General features: G+C 40.0%; 1 protein-coding gene across 1 annotated transcript in view; it reads left to right on the plus strand.

Moving 5' to 3' along the window:
* Positions 1–25,878, plus strand: part of LOC130914000 (zinc finger SWIM domain-containing protein 6-like) — a 120,727-nt gene that overhangs the window by 49,210 nt on the left and 45,639 nt on the right. The window contains exons 2-3 of the mRNA XM_057833026.1: positions 19,382–19,738; positions 23,789–23,937. Of these exons, the coding sequence (XP_057689009.1) occupies positions 19,382–19,738; positions 23,789–23,937 (506 nt within the window). The remainder of the gene's footprint in view (positions 1–19,381; positions 19,739–23,788; positions 23,938–25,878) is intronic.

The following is a 25,878-nucleotide window of genomic DNA, read 5'->3' on the forward strand; positions in this document are numbered from 1 at the left end:
CATGTGTGTGATGGGAGGGAGCAAGAAGAGACGAGCCAATTATTGAAGGGAGAGGAGGAGCTGTTTGTGAGCAGAAGGAGGGTGATAGTAGGGAGCCATTGAAACCAGTTTGTGTGCATAGAGGCATCATGAGTGTAGTGTGTAGATATTCTCCAACTACCGTCAAATTGGGTGATATTTAAAATATTTTTGATGTGATATTGTGTTGAACGAGCTACTCCATCACAATGTTTAGATATATTGGATAATTGTGGTTGTAATGAAATTACATATTTTTATGTTAAATATATTTTAAGGCTGCAGCTATCAGTTATTTTAGTACTGGATTAATCTATCAACTACCGTAATTTCCCGACTATAAGCGCACTTTCCCCCCCCCAAAATCAACTTGTAAAATCGTGGTGCGCATTATAAACGGGTATAGGGATGGAGACAAAAATATAAATATATTTTATATATATACATATATATATGTTAAGACCGTTTTTTTTTTTTTGACACGGCCATGTTGTGTTGAAGAAACGTATGCGACGATCCGTTGCCGACCATTATGGTATGTGACGTCACCATTTTGTTTGTCGTGGCGAGCTAGGGAAGGAGTCCGAGGCGGAGTATCAAACAACGGAGCTAATCCACGTTGCTTTATTAACATTTAGGCTGCAACAAAATACGGTAGCAATGTCTGTCTCACATGCAACCCGTGGAATATAACTATCTTTCCGGCTGTTCCCTCAACAAAATACCTCCCCCCGGGAACGATACAACGTGCCAACAACAAGTTCCGCCGGTCAATTCTGTTAGAACTTGCTACACGGTAATACTTCACTCTGATTGGTCGAATGATTTCGTCTGTGTTAAATTCTGCTTTTTTTCACTCTTCATAAAGCACAGAATTTAGTTTCTTGAACTCATTTGAGTCAACGTTTATTGCAGATCCGCAACTCGAACCATAACAAACGTAACACAACACAGACTTCCAGTGTCCGTCCACTATATCTGTCCCTCATGAAACTCAAATTCAAATAACAATAGTTCTAGTCTAGTCTAGTCAACAGCGATGCGCTCTTCTGATTTTCGACCTAAATCACCACTTTTATTTTACGGTATCAATCCATGGAAGAAACATTTATTCATCATGATGAAACGAGCAAGTAATACAGCAGCCTTTAAAAGAAAAGTCACATCTGTTTTGTTTTCCCCTGGATTGTGGTAAGTTGAAGAAGTTGTCAGATCATAATTATTACCGTACATATTGTCAGTTTACGGTAATGTTTTGAACTACCAATGTGCTATGCTTGTGAAGTGTTTCACCAGTCAATAAAATGACATTTCTGTATCTGTACACGAGCTCTGTTTTCTTGAATTCTTCTATTTATTGGTGCTAAAATTAGGGTGCGCGTTATGCACGGGTACAATAATTTTCCCTGGATTTTTACAAGTAAATTTGGGGTGCGCGTTATACACGGGTGCGCCTTATATTCGGGAAATTATGTTAGTTCGAATAATCACGTAATCAGATTAAATAAATAAATGAATAATAAATAAATAAATGAGGATCAGGGTACAACAAAAGAACAATTGGCTAACTTGCATAGCAAAGGTCCGCTAGCTTAAATGCTAAAAATGCTAACTTTTTTTTAATTGCAATGCTCTTAACAAATCGTTCAAACACATATTCCCACAAAAAATACTACAGTTCTTCTTTACCTAAATACACCTATAAACTAAATTAGAAATGCTTGGAAAAAAACATAATAGCTCAAAGAAAATCTCTTGTTGGTCTTAACAGGGAGCAGCAGGATTCAGCCATGTTAAATGAGTTATGTCATATTCACTGTTGACACTAGAGGGCAGTGTATTCACCTTAATCAATAAAATTAGAGGCAAACACTTTCAAAACAAACCATTACAACGCCACTCTAACTAAACAAATACTCGAAGGAGCAAAATTTGATTTGAAGCTTTTTTGTAATTGAATAAATCGAGCAACTCAATTAATCATTGCAGCACTAATATATTTATATGGATAAAGTGATGGAAATGCCTATTGTAAAAAATGTCAATATTTAGCATTAGCATTAGAAAAAAAGTGGAACAATTAGGAGATTGAAGTTGTTATGTTACTTATTTTTACATTACATGGACCTTAAGTTGTTCGAGGTCCGCGGACTTGAACTTTTGGTGACGTAACGTCGGTGTGAACGAAAAACTTTGATGAGAATGACGTTATGTTGTTAATATAGGCTGCTGAGTTTTAAATTGAACCAGGAAGCTATGGTTCTCCATTACGATATCGCCAATTTCCTGTTTGATCGTCGTCAGTACCCTTTCCCTATTTGTCATTATTTGTATCCTTCTGTCATAAAAACAAGAATGAACCAAAAACTATAGACATAGCTTCTCATGACCTAAAGTCCTATGGTTTAACCTCTGAAGTACATGTCTTGTGTGTGTCAGGTGATTTACAAACAAAATCAAGCAGGGTAAAACTGTCAAAAATAGACAAACAGGGAGGGTAGAGGTTTTCCATGGCTACTTCTTCTACTTAAATGAAATACACACAAGCACACTCAAGGCTACTCTTATAAGAGCAGACTTGCACATCCTGTCCCATGCAAATAATTGTTTTTAGTCTGCGTGTGTTGTGACAAACGCCTTTGTGGTGTGCTTCGTTCATTTTTCCGCGCCAACACAAATGCTAGAAAAGCCTTTGATCAAAGGGATTCATGTGTCAAAGTGCAATCAAGGCGAAAGCAACACATGTGTAGTCAATTGTGACATAAAATCATTGTGTGCAAAACACTCACACACCCACACCCATACAACACTGCCACAGCACCTACACACATTCCAAACCAATGAATTGCATTTATTGTTTTACTGTTTTGTTTAGTCTTGAAGCTCAGCGGCCGCATTTCACTTCAACAGGCCACACTGTCACCCTACCACGGCTCAGTGGCACACCGTTCATTTAGTACCTTTATCTGGGATCTACAGTGAGAACAGAAAGTATTCAGATTTCCTAAAGTTTTCGCACTTTGTTATTTTGCGAATATTTTTCACACTTTGTTAAAATACAACGATTTGCAAAAATCATTTGTTTTTTTTCCTCCCTCATTAACTTACACACAGAACCCCATAATGACAGAAGAACACAGCATTTTTACATTGTTGCAAATTTATTGGAAAAAGAAAAACTGAAATCGCAGCCATACAAACACCCTTTTGAGCTTATACTGCCATAAGAATTTTTGGGAACGATCCAGCTAGATTTTTCACACCTGGATTTGAGGATTCCAGATACTCAACATTTCTCCTACATGGTAAACATTGGTGGAGAAACATTTTCAGGTCTCTCCAGAGATGCTCAATGGGGTTTATGTCAGGGCTCTGGCCTGGCCAGCCAAGGATCTGGTTGATCTAAAACCACTCCTTTTCTTACGTATTTTACCTGTTTGCGTATGGTCATTGTCTTGTTGCAAGGTGAACAAATTTTCAGCCCAGTCTGAGCACTTTGGAGAAGGTTTTCGTCCCCAATACCCCTGTATGTTGCCGCATTCATCTTTCCTAAGCCCTGACTGGTGGAGGGCTGCAGTGATGATTGACTTTGTAGAACTTTCGTCCATCTCCTCACTGTATCCCTGGAGCTCAGCCTCATTGATCTTTGGGTTCCTCTTTATCTCTCTTCCCTGATTGCTCAGTTTGGCCGGACACCCAGTTCTAGGGAGGGTTCTGGTCTTTCCTAGCCTGGTACTCCAGACTCACTGCTGTTCCAGCTATTGAGTCTGGCCACCATTAAGCGGATAAAATTTCCAGGGCGGAGCTAGCCACAGCAAAATGACAGCGGAGTGGACCAATCAGCGACGGGCAGGACAATGGACTTGAGCGCGGAAGTAAACATACGAGGAGAGCGGAGTTTATTCAACATGGCTAGCACGAGACAGACTGTTGTCAATGACTTGTGTCGATGTGTTTTTGGTAATTTAAAACTGATTTTACCATGGATTGGAACATATTCTCGGCTCTCCTGTTCGCCATCTGTGTTGTTGTGGAGACGACTTCCGACGCGGAAGACTGACGTTGCTCCTTAAGAACACGTCACACAAATAAACGAATCTGATTTGTCGATTGATTTTGTACTTGCTCGAGAGGCCGTTAATGGGCTGGGTCCCAGACTATACTCTCAGTGTTTGAAAAACACAGGGAGAACAGTCTGGCCGTGCCGGCCAAGGTCTTTCCAAATGTCTTCCACTAAAGGATCTTTATGTGTAGCAGAAATGTTTTTTTCTAACTTTGGCCAGATCTGCTGCTTGCCGAAATTCTGTTCTGTTCTTTTGACCTCATTATTCTCTTTTGCACTGACATGCACTGTAAGCTGTAAGTTGTTATTAACATAACTAGGTGCCCGGCTTTCACAATGTAGTCCAATCAGTGCAATCAAACATAGCTGGACACCAATAAAGATGCAGAATGATCGAAAGGGACAGCACTAAAATATGAGCATCATAGCAAAGAAAATGAATACTAGGGCCATATGATATTTTCAGTTTTTCTTTCTTGTCAAGTTTTTTTCTGTCAATATAGGGTGCTGCATGAACATTAATGAGGACAAAATGAACTTGAATAGATTTACCAAATGGCTGCAATATGACAAAGTAAAACATGGAACGGCTCTGAATAATTGTTGTACCGAATGAATCTGACTCGCTGTCTCAATTATACAACTATTAATATTATTCATAAACACAATGTAACAACATACAACTGTATCACTTACACTACCCTGACCAATTTTGGATAAATATATGCAGTGTTTTTCAACCGGTGCGCCACGGCACACAAAGAGATTGTCAGGTGTGCCGCGAGAAGTTACCCAATATCGCTTTTTTTTTTTTTTTTTTTTTTTTAATGTCGTCGGGCGGAGTTGCACTAGGAAAGAAGGAGTAGGGAGAAGGTTGCGGTCATGTGCAGAAGAGCGAGGTATTGCTCGTGTCACGTTCAAGAACTGCTCAGGTTTCTAGCCATCAGTCACTTTGCTGTCCGCGACAATGTGGACCCCAGCACGTCTACTGTACATCATTTGATTACAGTCGTCGAGTGTCAATATACACGAAAGTGTCCTTTCCATTTCATCCATATGTAAGACCGTCAGTCCTCCCCCTGTGTTTTATTCCAACACATTGTTGAGGACAGCAAGGTGGCTGATGGCTAGAATTCCGAGCAGTTCTTGAACGTGACACGAGCAGTTGCATTTGCCCTCGTTTCAAAACAAGTCGATGAACTAATTTGTTCGCCTCCATGAAAACGCACAGAAATAGGCAACTTTTTTGAAAAACATTACAAAGATAAATGAGAAAGCCCTCAAAGCCAGTTACCTTGTTGCTAAACTTGTTGCTGAATCCAAAAAGAGACAATACTACCTGCCTGCAAGGCCATTGTCAGCGAGATGCTTGCGTCTGATGCGATTAAACACATTTCTAAAGTCCGCCTGTCTGACAATTCTGAGCTTTTCAAGCCTAACTGCTATGAAAAATAAAAACAATGAGTGAGAGAAAAAGCTGTTGACGAAGATTCCTGCCAGGATATTAGCTTTGTGTTCATCTATACAGGCTCAAGCTCAAGTGAGTAAGTATAAATATTGAGAAATTGTTTTATAATAAATAAACTGGACAGAGAGTAATTTTGGAACATTTTTGGTTTGTGGTGTGCCGCGAGATTTTTTTCCAATGTTACGATGGGCCATGACACAGGAAATGTTGAAAAACACTGTTGTAGAGTATATATAATGCCATGACAAAAATACTAAATATTATCATAAAATACACAACAATTACCAGAGATACGGCTCAGAAAATGTAGTATGAACTGATAGCGACAAACCTGTACCAAGTTTGGCTGTGACCAACCAATCTGACAATAGAAAAATGCTGATGTTGTGTGCAAGCCCCGTGAGGCTGAATTTGGTTAAATTGAATCAGATTGAAACATTTATTAAAAAAATAACAACAACAGAAGTCATGATTAAAGTTTCCTCTGCCAAGTGATTGATTGCGATTGTGACATAGCAACTAAGGCTGCCATAAATGACTATTTTGACAGTCCACTACTGACACTTTTTGTGTATGGTCAACTAACCCTCTCATATATAAAGTATGTTACCCACTGTTATATTATTCTGGGTTTAAAATTTTAGCTGTAAATGTGCTTTGGAGTTCATATGTTTTGCTGAAACAAATGCTGGAATTTATATTGTTAATGGTCACTGCTTCTGATAGTGATAAAACCAGCAGAGAAGGCCTTGTGCCATCACGAAGATGGCTTTGTCGTTAGGCCTGAAGAAGCACACGATGGCTTTTCAATGGAGCCCATTACCCCCTTGGTCCATATCGCTCACTCGGCCATAGTGTGACACACCTCTCGCTAATTACATTTCATTCACGCTAATGAACCTCACAGGGATGGCTTTAATGTAAAGTTAATGTACAGCCATGAGACTGAGGGGCAGTTTACATGGCGACTCTGCGACACAAAGACTCAATGACTGAGTAGCGGACTCGCCTCGCGTGCACATGGTGTCGGCGAAGACTGAAGTGGAAGAAACCGGCTGAGGGGGGCTTCCTCGGCATGCATATCAAAGGCTCCTGCGGCGCGAGCCCGCGCCGTTAACGTCAGCACTCGTACACGTCACATTGGGCGTGCGCAGCGGTGCTACTAAACATTAAAAGCAGCAAATATTTTGGACTGTCGGCTTTAATTTACTGTTTTAATAATATTTCTAAATTAAATATGTTGAACGTTTCAATTTTTGTGCCTTTTTGAACAAAAGAAAAATGACATTGCTTTGAGTGGGCGGGCATATTTTTTTCCAGGCTGAGGGAACTCGGTGGGGTCAAAGTGCATCATTCTCTGTTGCCCTGTAAATCTGCACTGCCCCCTAGGGCCTGGCATGAATACTAGATCGTTTTCATACGGAATTGCGACATTGCTCAAATGGAGACAAAATTTTTCGTATTCTCTGAGAGTCTCCATTAGAGGTGTGCAAAATTTCCGATTCTTAGATTATTCGCGATTCGGCCGTGGAAGATTCGAGAACGATTCACAAACATCCAAATTCCGATTATTGAAATATGCCAAGTAAAGTGGAAGTACAACACACTCAGCGCGCCGCGCGGTCTTCGGGACGGAACGGAGCAGGAGTAGCTAAACATTATGCTTCTCATTAACCGGCCCCTCGGGTAATGCCAACGCTCAACTCACGGCTCTAGCTCAACTCATGCCACGAGATAAAAAAACACATCAACATACCTGACTGCTGCCGAAAAGCTGCTACAAGTACAGCTAAGCTACATAATGTTACGGTAGATATCATTTATATAGGAATAGATGGATTATAGACTCGGTAGCGGTAGCAGCACATCTGCAAAAAGCTAGATGCGGGCGTTAGTAAACGGCCGCCATCTTAAAGCAGTAAACTTCCCTGCAATGCTGTTGTAGCGAACCTTCCAAGTAAACCTAATTAACTTTTTATCTAAAATACTCCTAAATCGGTAAAATATTGACTTGAGTCTATCTTTAAAATAGTTTTAAAACTTTCACATGTCAAAAGTAGACAAAAGGGAAATTATGGAATAACGGGAGCAATTTTAACAACTTTAACGGTTGATTCACAACATTAAATTAATTGAATGTAGTTTAAAGCTGCTGATACAGAATGGGGACTGGAGTTTTTTTATTTAATGTTATTTTTGTATATTTGTTTACTGCTATATGTTAACTTGATACTGAAATAGTAGTTTGGTTTAGCCTGAGAGTATTTTTGAACAATTTTGGAACTAATGTACAAAACTTTATTTAAAAAAAAAAAAAAATCCTTTATTTAAAAAAAAAAAAAAAAAAAAAAAAAAGGAGGAGGGTGCATCAATAATCGTTTTATAATCGAATCGGAGCCTCTGAATCGTAATCGTAATCGAATCGTTAGGTGCCCAAAGATTCCCAGCTCTAGTCTCCATGTAAACGGCCCCGAAAGAGAAGGCCAGGACCTTCATAAGGGACATGAATACAAAGACGGAGTATGAGATGCGTGCAACCTTATCTCGTTAATGCTAAATTTAAGCATTTAATATAGATATTATTGATGGAGTTGTATTGACAAACAGCCTGCCAGCAAAATGTCCACCATCTTGGCCTAAAAAAACAGCTGTCATTCCAGGTTGTAGCTTTGTTTAGTTGACTTTCTTCAAATGCATTATAAATAGTCCCTGAACATGAGCCTTGTATGCCTTTTATATATTTTGTTTTTGGTCCAAGCAAAAACATTCAAAAAGATGCGCAACATAGTGGAGGTTAGTTAGGATAAAAACTGTAGCCCATTTCTGCTAGGTGAGCACGTCAAATTCTGGAATATATGGGTGTATGGCTTGTTTGTACTTACAGTAATGTACTTTCAACAGCTCTTAATGATGTTTTAATGGTAGAAATGCCATGCAAGCTGTCCTTTGGCAGAGCCAGGCTAAATTAAGCAACCACCGGTAAAATTCAGCTTTGTATTTACTTTAAATGTGTTTCTATTAGTGCTGTCAAGCAATTGAAATTTTTAATTGCATGCAGTCCATAGTTAACTCAAAAAAGAGAAAACAATAATAACTGCAAAAATGATTATAAATTTGAAGTTAGTTAAAGTTAGTTTTAAATACACCTTTTAGCACAGGAGTAGACCAATGTGCGGGTTCACGCTGCTTCATCATTCCCCTTTTTGGCCATTAAAATCCTGTCTGAATATCAGCATTTCACTCTGGCGACCAAGGGAGCGCGCGCATTGTCTTGGAAGTCCAAACTACGGGAGGTGAGTGCCCATAATTGATCGCGTGTTTAAAAAAATTGACGGCGTCAAAGAGGGTTTGCATTAAAGCTATTATTATTGTGTTAACTCACAACATTAGTTTTTGTATTGATTATATCAATGATGAGTTTAATGACCCAGGATTTTAGCGAGCAACGAAAAGTTAGCACCTTTATGCTTGGTTAGGTTTGTTGTAAAAGTATACCGTGTACTATTGATAGTATACTACAATTTTTTTGGACTAAAATAGTTAATATCGTAATCTGTTTGGGGGGGGACAATGGAGGGCTGTGGCCACTTGCAAAGTTCAAATGGGAGCAGGCAAATGCTGTTGGCGATATCTTTAGCACTTTGTCCAGTTCTTCTTTACCTAAACACACACTAAAAATAATATATAAATAAATAAATAATAATATATATAATGCAATATATATACTGTATAATATATGGTGTTAATGGTGTTACACTTATATAGCGCTTTTCCACCTTTCAAGGCAGGCACTCAAAGCACTTTACACTCCATCCACCTACTGGTGACGCAGCACCAGGAGCAATTATAAATATAAATTAATTCTTATATATAAATAAATAACAGCATAATAATGATAAAATCATAGAATAAGTACATTTAAATTGTACTAATTTTTCAATAAGTAAATATTAACAAGAAAAAAAAACAATGACAGCGCAATGATCTTTTCTGTAATCAAATTAATGTGCAAATTGGGTCACTTATTGTTGTCATTTTTTTCTTCACAGCAGTTCCTGCGATCTTTGCTTTTTTTTTTTTTTTTTTTTTTTTTTTTTTTTTTAAACTATCCATGCACATGGGCATCCTCAAAAAAAACTCATGGTACTGACATCTAATTTATGCCTTATAGATAGATATGCCTTCTTGATGCTGTTCATACAGCCATGCCATTATAATTCTCATTTCTTCTTCTATTCGATTTTCCTCATCGTACGGACGCTCGCCTGTGTCTGCGTTGCCACTCATCCTTCAGAGCGGCCAACCTTTTGGGATCCATCACTGACAGGGCCGCCCATCCCACGGAATTACAATCCATTTTGAAAGTGATAGTTGGAAAATTGCAAGTCACTCTGGATGTTGCGCTTGGCAACTAAGTGGCAGTTGGCGGCAGCTTGTCACTTGCAAACGCCAGCCAGTGACAGTTTCGATCCCCCCACCATCCCTCGAGCTCTGCCATACACACCCCTCCCCCTTTCCACCCTTATCATTTGTGTGCGCTTTTTGCTCAATGGAACAACAGGGAAAATTTTCACAGAATGCTAATTCATGCTTTGAGGTAAGTGGTACCTTGACCTCGATTTGATCATGATCAATCTCCTAACGCAATTCATTCATGTCTCATATCAGTTTGCCCCGCTGAAATGCAATAAATGTACTCCCCCCGAGAACACAGCATTTTTATGATTACTTATCTTTAAAAAGCAAAAATAGCACTGTTTTGTTTAAAAACATGCATTAATTTATTCATGCGTTTTGTCTGTGAGTGATGGGAGTCACGTTAGTATGATGTGAGCATCTCTGTATGAGTTGTGTCCGTTAGCATCTCCTTGCGGTTGTTTTTATTTTGTATTCATGTGTTTGACCGTTTGTTCAATTCAGTAAATGGTGAAAAGTGCATCGATGCCTTTTGCGCTCTTGCGTAAATGCGAGATGGTCACAGTGAACTTAATTGGCACATATTGTTTAGTACTTTACTTGACATATCTGAAGCTGACTTGTACCTCACATTTTGACACTCAACATTGCAAAATAAAACATGTTGCGGCCGCTTGTTACTCAAAAGCTGTAAGTTAGAGGAACTTGTAAGTCAAATTACCGCTGTATAAGCAAGATGGGATCGTGAGAGAGGGGATAGCCGATGAGAAAAACGCATCTGGGGAGAAGAAGGCTCCTTGCCCTCCCCAGAGGGTTCAGGGCATAAATATGGCCGCCCTTGAAGCTCAGCTGTGTTATTTCAGCCCCTCCCACACCTAACAAATACACACGTACGCATTTGAGGCAAGGTCTCCTGCAGGATAGCATTGATCTCTGTTTACAGTCTCCTTATGGGCGCTTCCTTATAGGACCACACAGGCTCGGAGATCCGAAAAGGCCACTTAATCGAGCCACGTGAGGAAGTTGTAAGGAGTAGCTCTTTTGGCTGTGGGTGGTACGAGGGTCTAAAGGTGGGGGTTGCCCGGCGACCTCTCTTCGACCCGCTGCAAATCTGTGCTTTTCGGATCGGATTCCAGCCCGGTAGCCTTTTTATCCACGTGGGTTTTCGCAGGCCATCTTTGGTCAACACAGGAGTCAAATGCCGTATTTTCGGCCGCGGGCGCACACAGACTTTGAATCAGAACAAGCTTGTGTTGACCTCCCACCCCCACTTCCCTCTCATCTGACGAGGTAATTTGATTAATGTGCAAGGCCAAAGTGGATGAGCACAGTCACATTTAACATCTATTTGCTCTCTTTGTTGACTCGCTCTAGCAGCGGAATCAATCATGAAGTCAGACTTTCGCACAGACCTATTAGATTTTGTTGACGGTCATTCCCAATTCAACCAATAGACATAATGACCACTCCTTGTCTTCTACTTTGACTTGGAATCTTAATTCAATTACAAAAAAATGTTTGTTGCTCAATCTAATTTAGTCCCCCTTCCCCGTTTTTGAACACTGAACGCTTTTGTGCAAATCTTTGAGGCTGCCGACCGCCATTCCTGCCAGGCCTTCTTCTTGTGCGGAGCTAATTCCCATTTCATAGGCCATGTATAAAGGCAGCATTCTTCCGTCTAGTTATGTTGAAGACTCCCAGTCTGCGGCTTCTCCCTCAAGAACCTGGTATAGCATTGGGATGTGGATTAAGCGTATATACTCGTTATCAACCATTGAGGAAATCAATTATTTATTTCATCATCTATCCGTTTTCTACCGCTTATCATGTCTGATGTTGCATGTTCGGTCAAGCGGCAAGGGTACTACACTTAAGACTGGGGTCTTGTCGAATAGCTTCTGAGTGTCTGTGTGTGAGCTGTGACAGACAGCAGCTCCTCCATGTGTGTGTGTTTATGGTTTGATGTGTTCACGATGTTCACGGGGACTTTGGCTCTCACTTCCCACATGTGATGGCAAGACAGTAGGATTTTTAGTCTATTATTACTTTTTCTCTCATTGAATCCATATTGGTGGACCTGGTGAGTCCACAGCTTGCCGGCACTCAATTTGAAAAACTGCAAAGGCAGAAAGAGTGACTGTATGGTGTGTGCGTGTGTTTAAGGGTGGGCTTTGCTTTGATGCAAAGCCTCCATCACTAAATAAGTGTGGGTGGGTGGTCCCTTAAAGCCTGTATGTCATAATTGGGTAATACTATATCTTTCACTCTCACCCTCACCCTCACTATATATATAACACACACACACACACTCACAGTATATATACATATACTGATTGTGGCTCACTCTTTCACACCCTCTTCCACAATGCCGCGGGCCAAGTGTGATCTCACTGCTGCGGCCAGAAGGGGTTTCTAGGGCAACCTCACTGAAGCCTTGTTCTAAAAATGGCCGCCATGGTTACTGTAAAAGCCTAGGCCGGCCTCTTGAACCGGCACAGAAAGGACCCTGAGCACCACTCGGGGAATGGGAGGAAAGGGGGGCCTGGTGCTTGGTGTACCGGGGTGGGAACCAGGCACATTAATAGCGAGCACATGAGACGTAGAAGGTTTCAAACCCACCCAGCGTGCAGTCATGGGAGATGTGTATGTGTGTGTTTAGCTAAACAGTAATACCCCTGTACTCAGCACTTGGCTAAATTAAAAGGGCATATTTGGCGTGGGGGGCAGTTTTTGGTGCCCAGGCGATTGGACAGGGAAAGGCAAAACTCATTACCTCCCCATCTGTCAGTGAGAGGGAGAGCTGTGGGAAAAGCACAAGGGTTGGTTGGTCGGTTTGTGGGAGGGTGAAACAAAACAGACTTTTGAATTAGTTTTATTGCCACTTCATCCTCCATGTGTGATGAATTTGAAGAAGAATTGTGTTAATTTTGCCTTGCGGGGAAAAATTGAAAAACGCTTTTTTTGGGGAAAAAAAATTGCAGCTGTTTTTGTCTGCATGAATTACTGTGCTCCTTTTTTTCTGTTGTTGTTGCGCTCACATGTTTTTGATGTTCTCTTCTGATTGCACTCTCCAGCCTCCTCTTGAAATACATCTCTCTCTCTGTCTCTCTGTCTCTCTCTCTCACATGCTCACTATACTTTTTCATTACACCAACAATAGTTGGTACTTTTAACTGGTTCAGCATAACTTTGATGGTGCACCAGCTTTTAATCACGAGTATACCATCTCTACTGTTGCCATAGTGACCTGTATGTCCTATTCAAGTGCGCCTTTCCACTGGGGGAAAACCTCCTCCAGGGAACCTGGGTTTACAACTTTTCATTAGTCCCTGCATACCAGGTTTCGGCTTTATGAATGGCGTGCAATAAACTCGTTTTGAGTGAGAATACGTTGTTATGCGGAACAAGACATTCTCTATTACTTCCTATTACTATCACTCACTCACTCACTCAACTGGATTTGATAGCTTGAGCACACATAATGTGTGTATGTTACTATGTATGTATATAAACAATATATGTTAGGGATGTCCCAATCCCATATTTTTAAAAGTCACCTCATTTTGAGGATCTGCCGATACCTCGGCAATGTATTAAGAAACCCCCCTCCCCACCATTTTAATTTATTTGAACAGACCTTTCCCTACACAAAAAAACTGGTACCTCGACATACAAACGCATCGACATAGTCCTTTCGACATCCAACGCAAAGTTTGACTCGTCATTTGTCTCCACATCTGATGACATGTGCAAAATACTTCGATTTACAACAGCGCTGCAATTTCATTTTTCCGCAAGACTGCAGCACGGTGAATTTTCTTCTGAGAGAAATCAACATGGGCCCCAAGTACTTTAGTACAGGTAGTGAAAAAAAGGAAAAAGGTGGCACTTACCATCGATATTAAGATGGTAGAAGATGGTATGGAAATGGTAGAAAAATAGGAGGGTGGTGTGTGTGTCAGTGAACGGGCTCGACTGCGAGTACGGCCAAAATATTTCGACTATCTCCTCCACCTCTACCTCCACCCGCCGTCTCCTCCGATTATTATTATGACATCGGCATGGAAGTCGCCAGCTTTGTCAGGTTTTTAATCATTTATTTCCCAACTTGGGCAACATAACTCGGCTACTGTTTGCCGTAGCCGACGCCAACAACAACAGAACATGAAAAGAGAAAGTAAAACCTTCCCGCTTTTCTGCGCCTCTCTCACTCTTGTCAGTCGCACGGTGCGTTCAGGAACAGCATGCAAAACACAACCGCCACATCAGAACCCGATTCATTATATTATTAATCCAATTTGTATTTATAATTTATTTGTTTTGCTATGTGTAATTGCTATTTGTAATTGTACCATGAAGTATTTCTAAAGGATTTAGCGATGGTTTTTGGCCTGCGGAACTAATTCATCGAATTATAATGTATACTTATGGGAAAATCCTGCTTGATATGACCTTTTCGATTTACAAACCAGTTCCTGGTAGGGATGCAAAAATGCTGTTTTATATTGAACCGTTCGATACGCCCTCTGCGATTCAATATGCAAAAACATTTTATCCAATTGAAAAAGCTCCCAAAATCTATTTACCAAACTTTTTTTGTGGTCTTTCTCGCTATAATGTATGGCGCATCGTTGCCTTGTTTAAAAAAAAAAAAAAAAAAAGCTATGAGAAGGCTCCTCCCCGCTAGCAGCACCCCTCCACTCCTCCCCTAAACTGCCTGAAGTGCGGGAGCCGTGGCGCACGAGGACAGAAGCTTAAGGAGGCGGCTTGCCGGCTTCAACGTTGTACAGATCCGATGTGTGGCAGCATCTTGGATTTGCTGATACGCTATCCCCACTGGTGTTGTGCAGTAATGAGAAGACATGACTTCCGTGGCGTTTGTTGTTAACTTTTTTAATGCCCCGACAACACTCGTGCGCACACATTAGATATCATCAAATAGCAACCTCTATGTGCTACGTTAGATCCCCCCAAGTCCCATGCCATTGGCTGCCTGAGCCCAGAGTGATCATGGGACGCATAGACCATATACTACATCGATGAATTAAAAACCACCATGACTGAATGGAAGTTAAGCAGGCCAAATCAATCCATACCAGTGACCATAGATAATGCTGCAAATATTGTTAATTCAGTGGGTAACACAGTTGGACTTGAACCACAAATAGGATGTTTTCCTTATGTAGTAAACATAGCTGCTAAGAGAGCTCTAGCAATCAACAGCGTGGCCCGCCTCACTTTACGAACAGTAAAGATTCTTCTCAGCACTTTTATACAAAATTTCTTCAGATCACTAAGAAGTAAGCAGACAAATATTATGCACTAAAATGCATGTTTATATGATGGCATTGTTATTTTTGCTTGTTAGCAAATTAAAAAAAAAAACGTTAAAAAAAAAATAATAATAACAACTTTGTATTTTTTGTTTCGGAGCAGTAAATGTATTGAATGGAATCAAAATTGTGTCCCTCGTACCGAAAATTGTACCGAACCGTGACTTAACTGTATCGTTGCATCGCTAGTTCCTGGAACGACATAAATTTGTATGTAGACATGCAAAACATAGGTTTTTCTAGCGTTGCAAATACTATCCTCTGTCATATGTTTGATTTTGCCATTGAAAGTCACGCTTTATTAAAAATGACGAAAAATAATCAAACTTGACTTTACATCAAAATCCAGATTAAAGGTTCTTCATAACCCATGCCCAGCAAAAGTATTTTGACAAAAGTGAAACATTTTTTCCCCAAAGCATGGTCTTATCCGTGTGTACTTGCACAGGAACAGAATCAGGTTTAGTCCTCCGTTGTTGCACCAGCTGCACGGTTGTAAGCCTTTTTGTCCCACTTAGGTGAGTCGGCGTGACTCCCTTGCAGCGGCGGAGGCTCGCTTTGATCAGTGCAGATGCAGGCAGCAGCCATATTCAGCGCACACTACGTCTTGTGTTAATATTGTTCACAAACGTGTCCTCCCTTTTGCCAGCTGGCTTTCTCAACAGCAGGGGGAATAAACATGCACATTTCTGTGGCGGTGTTTGCATATTTGCCGCCAGCACTTCCTGGTCGGGTAGATAGCGTTCTTGCATCGGTTTATGTTCTCAGCAGAGGTGGCAAAAGTACACACACACTGTGGACGTAAGTAAAATTAGAGATACATGCTACTTACTTGAAGAAAAAAATAACCAGCATCGACTGTAATAAATGTGTTATGTAGGGGGAAAAATTAAAAACTCATCAGAAAAGAAAACAAGTACAGGTACATGAAAAATCTAACTGCACAGGTTCTCAGGTGCGCTTATAAAAATGTTAGCTGCTTGTTTTATTTACCGTTCAATCTGTCATGATTGCATGTGTGAAACCCTTGATAACTGACCCCTTGTTTAGCCAACGCATGCGTCCCATTTCCATCTGTATGCAATTAAATATTGAACTCCTCCCTCGCCTCTCACATCAATGGAGAACCGCTTTGATATCCGCTCTAATACATGCTTGATATAACAGCGTTGCGTGTGAGGCCCTTTGATAAACATGTTTAGGTGATGTATGTCTTTGCCTGTGTAGTTCACACATCTCTCCTGAGCGCATGAATACATTCATAACCCTTCTTAACCACTCCCATTATTAATAAATGCATGATCTCACGCTGTGGTCGAGCATTTTAGTGTCTGTTTCATATGTTCCTCTGTGTGCGTGTATGTGTGTATATGTGACTACGCCCCGCTCATTCATATTCATCATGTCGTAATCAAACGTGGCCGCGCCTCTAGATAGTGCAGTCAGGGATAAGATCAAACATATTCAAAGTCATGGGAGTAGGAGGAGGAAGGAGGGGGTGTATAATTCATACTGGAACATCCCCACACACCGCTTACTTCCTTGTTGTTGTTTCTTTGCCGATGTGAACTCGCTGAGATGTCTCACTTAAGCGGCATTCACATGTACTGATGTTTTCAATATCTTACTGCTCTCATAGTATGCGGTATATAATCAAAATTACCGAAGCAGTACACCAAGCACATAAGTAGGCTTTTGCCGGTATGAGATTCTGACGGTATGATAACCTTAAGGAAAAATATAACAGTTCCACGGTATCACGGTATTGCAATTACAGCTCTAAAATGCGTTACTTTGAGATATCTGGGTTTAAAAAAAACTTTTTTTCCGTTGAACAGGATTTTTATTTTTTAAAACATATTTGCAAATTGGAACATACCGTAATTTTCGGACTATAAGGCACACCTGACTATAAGACGCCACCCACCAAATTTGACACAAAAACGAGATTTGTTCATACATAAGCCGCACTTACTATACACCGCAGCTGTCCTTGTTGTATTATGGGATATTTACACCAAAGATATTAACCGGGAACACTTTATTTGACAGCGGCATCATAAGACAAAATGAACCACCATGATTCATTGCTTTAAGAAGCTTCATTTGGCCATCATTGCTCTCTTGAGGGAGACAAGTCAACCTCTGCTGCCGCCTCCTGTCAACACTGTTGTCATCCAACATGCCCCCTAGCATGCATTGCTGCGCTCCAGATGTAAATAACAATCAATTATAACTTCAGTTACTGTTCCATTTGTTGCATTAATTGCTGCTTATGGTATTTGGTAACACTTTATTTGACAGTGGCGCTATAAGGAGGCTGTCATAATACCATCATAATTATGGCATGACACTGCCATGAGCATTGATAAATGCTTATGACAGATATCATTTTGTATCATCCGGCGAATTATCTGACTTTTGAATGGATGTAAAAGATCCGAGGTGAACATACGTAAATGGAGCTAGTGACATAATTTGCCGGATGACTCTTAATAACATCTACCATACCAAACCATACTATCATCTTCCGCTTGCTCCAAGGTCGGGTCGCGGGGGCAGCAGTTTTAGCAGGGAAGCCCAGACTTCCCTCTCCTAGGCCACTTCAACTAGCTCCTCTGGCGGGATCCCAAGGCGTTCCCAGGCCAGCCGAGAGACAGTCTCTCCAGCGTGTCCTGGGTCTTCCCCGGGGCCTCCCGCTGCCTGGTGGGACATGCCCGGAATGACATCTGTCATATGCATTCATTAATGCCCGTGATAGTGTCATTTCATAATTATGACGGGCCTATGGCAGTCCATTGACGCCGCTGTCAAATAAAGCGTTACCTATTAACCCAATAAATAAACAAATAAGCTGCACTGGACTAGTATAATGTTAAGTTAAAATACGATTTTTTTTTTAAATAACTGAAATATTCTAAAAAAAATAAAATAAAATAAATGCAGTCCTTTAGGTGAGCCTAAAGCCACAGCTCAACATTATTACCATCAGAACAAAATTAATTGAACTATATTCCATAAAATGCAGATGTGTCATGTATCATGTTTGCATTAGACTCTCATACTCAACACACAGTTGCCAGAAAGAAAGAAACACCACGTTTTACCACCGCTAGACACACTAAACATGCTGGAGTTAACTCTCGTAGCTGGTGGGAAACATTCATGATAGTGTTTACTGACTTTAATTTTGTATAAATGCGAAATCGTATTGGAGGTATTGCCTCTTCAGCAGCCACCCTCCACAAACATGTTTTTCTTGTCGGTTGGCCATAAAAAGCCGCTTCTATAGCTGAAGTATTCCGATACTAGAGGTTTCGTTTTCTTTGATGGGGAGAAAAAGTTCAGGAGTTTCACCTTCAGCCATTGTGTAGCATAGCTGACTCACTGACACTGAGCAACCAGGTGGGGGTGGGTTGAGCCTTGCAGCTGCAAGCAAGGGATGTCTCCCTGCATTTTTGAGACATAAAAAGTAGCAAATACGATAGGGACTGTATGACGTAAAGTTTACATCAGTTTGACTTGAACCTTAACATCACTGTGTGAGACTTGGACGAGACAATGTCCAGGTCCTAGTAGATTTAATTTAATTTAATCATTGCTGCTTTCATTGTGTTATTACATTTGACGGAAGGGCACATTCAATGAGTTGATGTGTTAAGCCAATGACGCTCCAACTTCCAGTCCTCTTCTTCTGTCATTTTTGCCGAAATAAAAGACGTTGACCTTTCCAGGTTCCTTTACCTTGTTTTGACAAAACGTAATTAGTAAAAAAAAAAAAAAAAAAAAAAAAAATCCTAACCAAGTAAAAAAAATTAATAATCTGTTTAGCCTCACTCCTTTTAGAAATGAGTTGTTCATGTTGTGAAATGCCAAGAAGCAATCTCATTTTTTTTTTTTTTCAATCCAGATCTTATCAGAGGTAACAAAAGTACTCATACTAGGATCTGATAAAAGTGAACTGTAATTAATAATTGTACTGTTCTGGGTTAACATAACACTGAATTTAATGTGCAAACTTTGCATAATAATGTTTCCCAGCAAGAACTGAACTAAATCATTTTTTGTCATTCTCTTCTCCAGGTTTCCATCTGAGCGGCACAGTAAAAGATCCCGCCACATCATCCTCCCCGGAGCTCATCTGCAGCGTCAGTGTCAGCTTTGACCGTTGCAAGATCACCGCTGTTACGTGCACTTGCGGCAACAAGGACATCTTCTATTGCGCTCACGTGGTGGCGCTGTCGCTTTATCGGGTCCGTAAGCCCGAGCAGGTCAAACTGCACTTGCCCATCTCGGAAACATTGTTTCAGATGAGTCGTGACCAGCTGCAGAAATTCGTCCAATATCTCATTTCGGTCCACCACACCGAGGTCTTGCCCACCGCACAGAAACTGGCTGATGAGGTCCTGTCGCAGAACTCCGAGATCAACCAGGTCCATGGTGAGTGTTGGGGGAATAGTGGTTAGGGTTAAATATTAATGGGTCAAATTATCATGATTAAAAATCATCAATGGACCGCAGTCAATTGCTGATGTATTTGTTAAATACATGAATATTCAAAGGGAATTCTACTCTATTTGAGGCCTCTATTGGTTAATAATACTAATTTAAATGAAACCGGTCGTGCAAGAAGTGTAAGAAAATATACCCTTGCAGAAAATGACCAAATAGGCCTTCAGGCCCCAAAAAATGTTTGCATGTATTTTATTTTGTGATTTTAGCACGTTTTTTTCTTCCATAGTCAAATCATTATCTATTGATTTCATCAAAGTATTCTATAATACAGTGGCTGCACTGCAAATTTTTAACGTCTTAATCAGATAATTTTTCTTAAATCGAATGGAATAATTCTCCATTTTGTTTTGAGTTTTAAACATTAGTTAGCAGATTAATGCATCAGATTATTCCATTTAAAGTAAATATTACTATTTGTTCTTATTAAGCCCAAACATGTAAAAGTTGGTAATTTTTCACCTAAATCAAAAAAAAAAAAAAAAAAGCTTTCAAATGTTTTCAACAATATCTATTCCTGCATTAAGAACGTTTCTGACGGACCAGCTTTTTTTTAATTTTATTTTATTTTATTTTTTTTTAAATTTTTTTTTAAAGATTAGATTAGATATACTAACCTTTTGTCTAGCCTAAGTCAGCTAAGCTTATTTTCAGCTAGCTATTTTTCTTATTTCCAGAAATCCCAGTGAGTAAAATGTAACTGAAGCAATGGAAGATAATTTCACTTATTTCTAGTAGATTTACACTGAAAACAAGGGAATTTAACTTGTTTTAGGGAGGTGTGTTTTTGCAGTGTGTACAGTATGTGATCTTATTTTAAAACCAGATATTGACATATCTGGTCACAGTTGCTTGATCATGATATTTAGACTTTTGTGGGTAGAAAAAAAAGAAACACATTGTTACAGTATTAGGAGGTATATCACAACTGATAGATTTGTATGAAAATAGATCTTTTTAAATACATTTTTCTTTTCCTGTATGAGTTGTAACATTGATTTGTATGAAAATAGATCTTTTTAAATACATTTTTCTTTTCCTGTATGAGTTGTAACATTGTTTACCTATCGTAGAGTTGCTGTAGTGATATTTAGTTTAGCGTTTGCAATATTTTATGTTGATATCGTCTTGGGAGCAATTTTGTTTTTTTTATTACATTATAATCTGGATGGAAGATGTATTCTATTCTGAATGCAAATAGTGGTTTTCCCCAATATCAGCATGTTTGACACTTGCTTTCATTTGTATAGTCCCTGTATCATGACAATATCATGATATTATTGCAGCGTTTTGTGTTGAAGGCTAGCTACTCTGAAATTCCAATCCCTCGCGTGCAGTAGGTCATGCATGCATTTACCCATGGTGTTGTTTGTACACAGTTTGTTGTCTCGCCTTTACCTGTGTGTGTATCGACTCAATGGTGAAGGCAAATTGCGGTAGGATCGATGCCATCCTCATTAATGGGACGCAGACAGTAAAGGGGAGATTTGGTGCCTCTAATCCAGGGGTTTTCAACCCAGTCCTCAAGGCACACTGTGGGTCCTGGTTTTTGTTCCAGCCGATCCAGCAGAGACAGTTGAACCAATGAGGCTTCTGCTAAAACAAGCCACACCTGACTGCAATCAACTGATTGCACTTGTAAAACACCAGATTGGGGAAAAAGTGTTGTCATCTTGTTTGGTAAGAATGAAATCCTGCACCCACAGTGTGCCTTAGTGGAATAGGTTGGGAACCCCTGCTCTAATCAACACTATATAGAGCCCTTATTTACCTCTTGAGGGGGAGTGATAAGGAGATGGGGATGATTGCAGGGATGTTAAATGTGGAGTAAATCTGTTGCACTGTGCAGTTGTTTGCCCACATTCTACGTTGTATACTGCATGTGCTCCCAATTGTGGTACAATTGTATGCGTTTAGGCCACTTATTTGTGTTTCTCACATTTTGCAATGATTTTTATATACCTATAAAAACAGTAGAGAGCACACACAATTTAAAAGCTATTGAAAGTATGGTTGTAAGAACACAATGCTGTGGACAATATTAGGAGTGGGAACCTCTTGGTACCTCACGATACGATACGGTTTGCGATACAAAGCTCACGATAACGATGATCTGACGATATGGCGATACAACGATTACCGATACATTGGTCAGGAAATCATTCTAGGATATTCTAAAAACAAGCTTCTGCTGTGAATTGGAATGAGTTTATCACTAGTAGACATCCAATCCGTTTGAAGTGGGAGGGTGGCAGCGAATTCAATCGCTGCCATTCCTCCCACTTCAAACGGATTGGACTATGGCCGTCAGTAGCAGCCAATGCCAGGCAATGAGGTAATTTTAGCCCATTTAAGGTCATTTACCTGACGATTTTCAGTTACTTCCTGTTGATTTTTGGGTATTTTATGGGTGATTTCCTGTTCATTTTGTGTTACAGACCTGGGAATCACCCAAATGAATAGGCAGTGACTCAAACTCAACAGGAAATGACCTGGAAATGCCCTAAAATGAACAGCAAGTGACCTATAAATGCCCTGAAAATCTGACAGAAAGACTGTGAATGCTTTGGTTTCGAATGAACGAACGTTCCCAGTCTAAATGGATTGGGTGTCGAGCACCGTCAAGGCAGCCTTAGAGTTAACTGAGACATTATTATGGTGGAAGATTTTGGTAGCAACTTGTGTTTTTTTTTTTTAAGACATTGACACCTTTTTAAAATGATATCTCGATTCTTGCAGGAGCATATCGATTTGTTAAATTTGTTAATATGAAAATATAATTACAATATTATGCTTTTTAATAAGAATTGGTAACTTATTACTCAACAAAATGAGTCTTTATATACCGTAATTTTCACACTATAAGGCGCACCTGACTATAAGCCGCCACCAACCAAATTTGACACGAAAAAGTCATTTGTTCATAGATAAGATGCACTGGTAACACTTTGACAGCGGCATCATATGACTGTCGTAAGACCAAATGAACCACCATGAAGCTTTGAACCAATTGGCTGCAAAGCTTAATGGCTTCAAGAAGCTTCATTTGGCCATCACTGCTCCCTTGGGGGAGACAGTAAACCTCTGCTGCCACCTGCTGTCAACAGTGTTGTTGTCTAACATGCCTCCTAGCATGCATGGCAGCGCTACTGATGTAAATAATAATCAAAATTCATGTTCTATGCTGATTATTTATTCAGTTACTGTTCCAGTTGTTTCATTAATTGCTAGTTATGGTATTTGGTAACACTTTATTTGACAGTGGCGCCATAAGACTGTCTTTAGACAATCATAATTATGACATGAGACTGTCATGAGCATTAATGATGGCTTGGTTGAATGCGAGTTGGTGACATAATTTGCCGGATGACACTTAATGATATCTGTCATTAGTATTCCGTAATGCTCATGATAGTGTCATGTCTTAACTATGACGGTCTTATGGCGCCACTGTCAAATAAAGTATCACCTATTAACCCAAATAAATCAATGAATAAGCTGCACTGGACTATAAGCCGCAGGATTCAAAATGAAGGAAAAAAGTTGTGGTTTATAGTCCGAAAATTATGGTATATAGTACATACGACATAATATATTATTTATCTGAAAGACATGAATCGCAAATGGTGTTCTGGACATTGCTGGCCTACTTTTCATAAGACAAACATGGGAATTCCTATGCATATTAAAGTAGTGTACGTATATGTGTGCATGTGTGGAAATGTATATACTTACTTAAAAAATATAGGGTTGGGCAATTGTTCTACAAAGGGTCGCAATGGGTCCAGGTTTTTATTCCAACTGAACAATATGACACCTTTTCACCAATTCAGTGACTTGCAAGTGTAATCTGTTGATTGCAGTCACGTGCTGATTTGCCCACCCGTCCTACACATTTACGTTTGATTTTCAGTGTCATGTCAAAGATCTAAGAGAACTTACGTATAATATTTGTGTGTGCGCGTGTGCATCATATAGGGGCACCCGACCCCACAGCGGGGGCCAGTGTGGACGATGAAAACTGTTGGCATCTGGACGAGGAGCAAGTTCAGAAACAAGTCAAACTCTTCCTGTCCCAGGGTGGATACCACGGCTCGGGCAAACAGCTCAACCTGCTCTTCAGCAAGGTCAACAGCCGCAAGTGTTGTTTCCTCAACGTTTGCATCGCAACCACACATACTGTATACAAAGGCACATTCAGTCCCCAACCAGCAAGTCTGCAAATGATTCTGGCCTCAGGTTTTCCTTTTCACAGTAACAAGACAAATGTAGTCTCTACTCTGCATCTGGTTAATATTTTCCCTCTCTAGTGCACTTATACACTCCTCAGCTCCCCCCTGAGAGGAGACCTTTGTTCTCCAAGTAATCTCCGATGCTCATCGGCACATGCATTAGCAGTGCTGTGCTGCCTCTTAGCTAGCAGCTAATTGCTGGAGGGAGCCAGCAAACCATATATGCTATACATATCAACACTGATGGACCAAGGAAATAGGTACACCTTCATAATATAATACGGTCCAATACAAGTGCTCCATAAAACGTTACACTTTCACAAAGATACCGTATGGCCCTGAATAGTGGCCTGAGGTGATTATTTACTCAAATGCAGATAGGGAGGGGATTTCAGAATAAAATTACAACAATAAAACAATGTCGTGTGAAAGTACAACTTAACACAACAAAAAAGGGCTATTATGGTGTCATGTTTAAAAACGAAGCAGATTGGCACATGGAACTTGGTAGCAAAATGACAGGAAGGAGACTGGACTAATTCATCTGAGAGGCTTTAAGTTTTACTTTAATGTAGCGCCGTTTTGGTCATATATTGTAGTTCAAAGGAGCTCAGTCACTGTATGAACTGACAAAAATACATTAATGGGGAAGCGTGAATTTTGTGAGGTTTTTATCCGGCTGCGTGCATGAACCATTACCCCATAATAGCCCAACGTATGTTGGCAAGAAGCAAAAGAATAATGGGTTAGTTAGTATGCAATGAATGCTAAACCACAATTACTGTGATAAGCGTACAGTGGTACCTCGACATAAGATCACTTCCACACACGATCTTTTCGACCGTAAAGTTTGACTCGCCTTTTGTTTTTACATCTAACGAAATGCTCGAAATACGACGATTTATGACGGCGTCGCAATTTCATTGTTTTCCTGCAAGACAGACGCACGACAGATTTTCTTGTGAGAGAAATCAACATGGGTTCCAGGAATGTTGAAACAGTTGGTGAAAAAAGAAAGGTGAGGCTTACCATTGAAACGAAGATGGAATGATGGAAAAATATGACCGTGGGGTGCGCGTCCGTGAACTGCTTGACAAGACTCCTCCGACCTCCGTTCGTCAGTCTTTATAAGTTAAGGATACAGTTATTATTGCGGTAACATCGCCAAAGAGATCATCAGCTTCGTCAGGTTTTTCATCATTTATTTCAGAACTTGTGCAACACAGCACGCCAACTGCCAGCAACAACAGGACATTTAAAGAGAAAGTAATATCTCAACTGCACTCTCTCTCTCCCTGCCGTCAGCCCCGCGGTGCTTTCAGGTACACCACGTAAAATACATCCGCCACATTAGAACCCGATTTGTTACATTATTACAGCTATTATTATTATTACTATTATTATATTATTATTCCGATTTTTATTCATTATGTATTTGTTTTGCTCTTTGTAATTGCTATTTGCAATAGTAACAGCAGTATTTATTAAGAATTTAGTGTAGGTTTTCGGGCTGTGGAACAAATTAATGGAATTATAATGCATTCTTATGGGAAAATCCTGCTCGACATGCGACCATTTCCACTTACAAACAAGGAACGAATTAACTTTGTATGTAGAGGTACCACTGTATTATTGTTTGATAACATAAATCAAAAGTGTCCTGTGAAAAGTGTTTTGTAATGTCATGATGGTACTATTGTATACATCTTCTATGGCGCACGTTGGCATGGTGTAATATTAGCAAAGGTAAGGTTAGCGCTAATGTTTTTTGTGCACTGTATAAAGTCAATAGATCAATGCCATCAAGCATTAACATCCAGGCTGCGTGATTCCATG

Source organism: Corythoichthys intestinalis, chromosome 3 (assembly GCF_030265065.1).
Source record: "Corythoichthys intestinalis isolate RoL2023-P3 chromosome 3, ASM3026506v1, whole genome shotgun sequence".
Lineage (NCBI taxonomy): Eukaryota > Metazoa > Chordata > Actinopteri > Syngnathiformes > Syngnathidae > Corythoichthys > Corythoichthys intestinalis.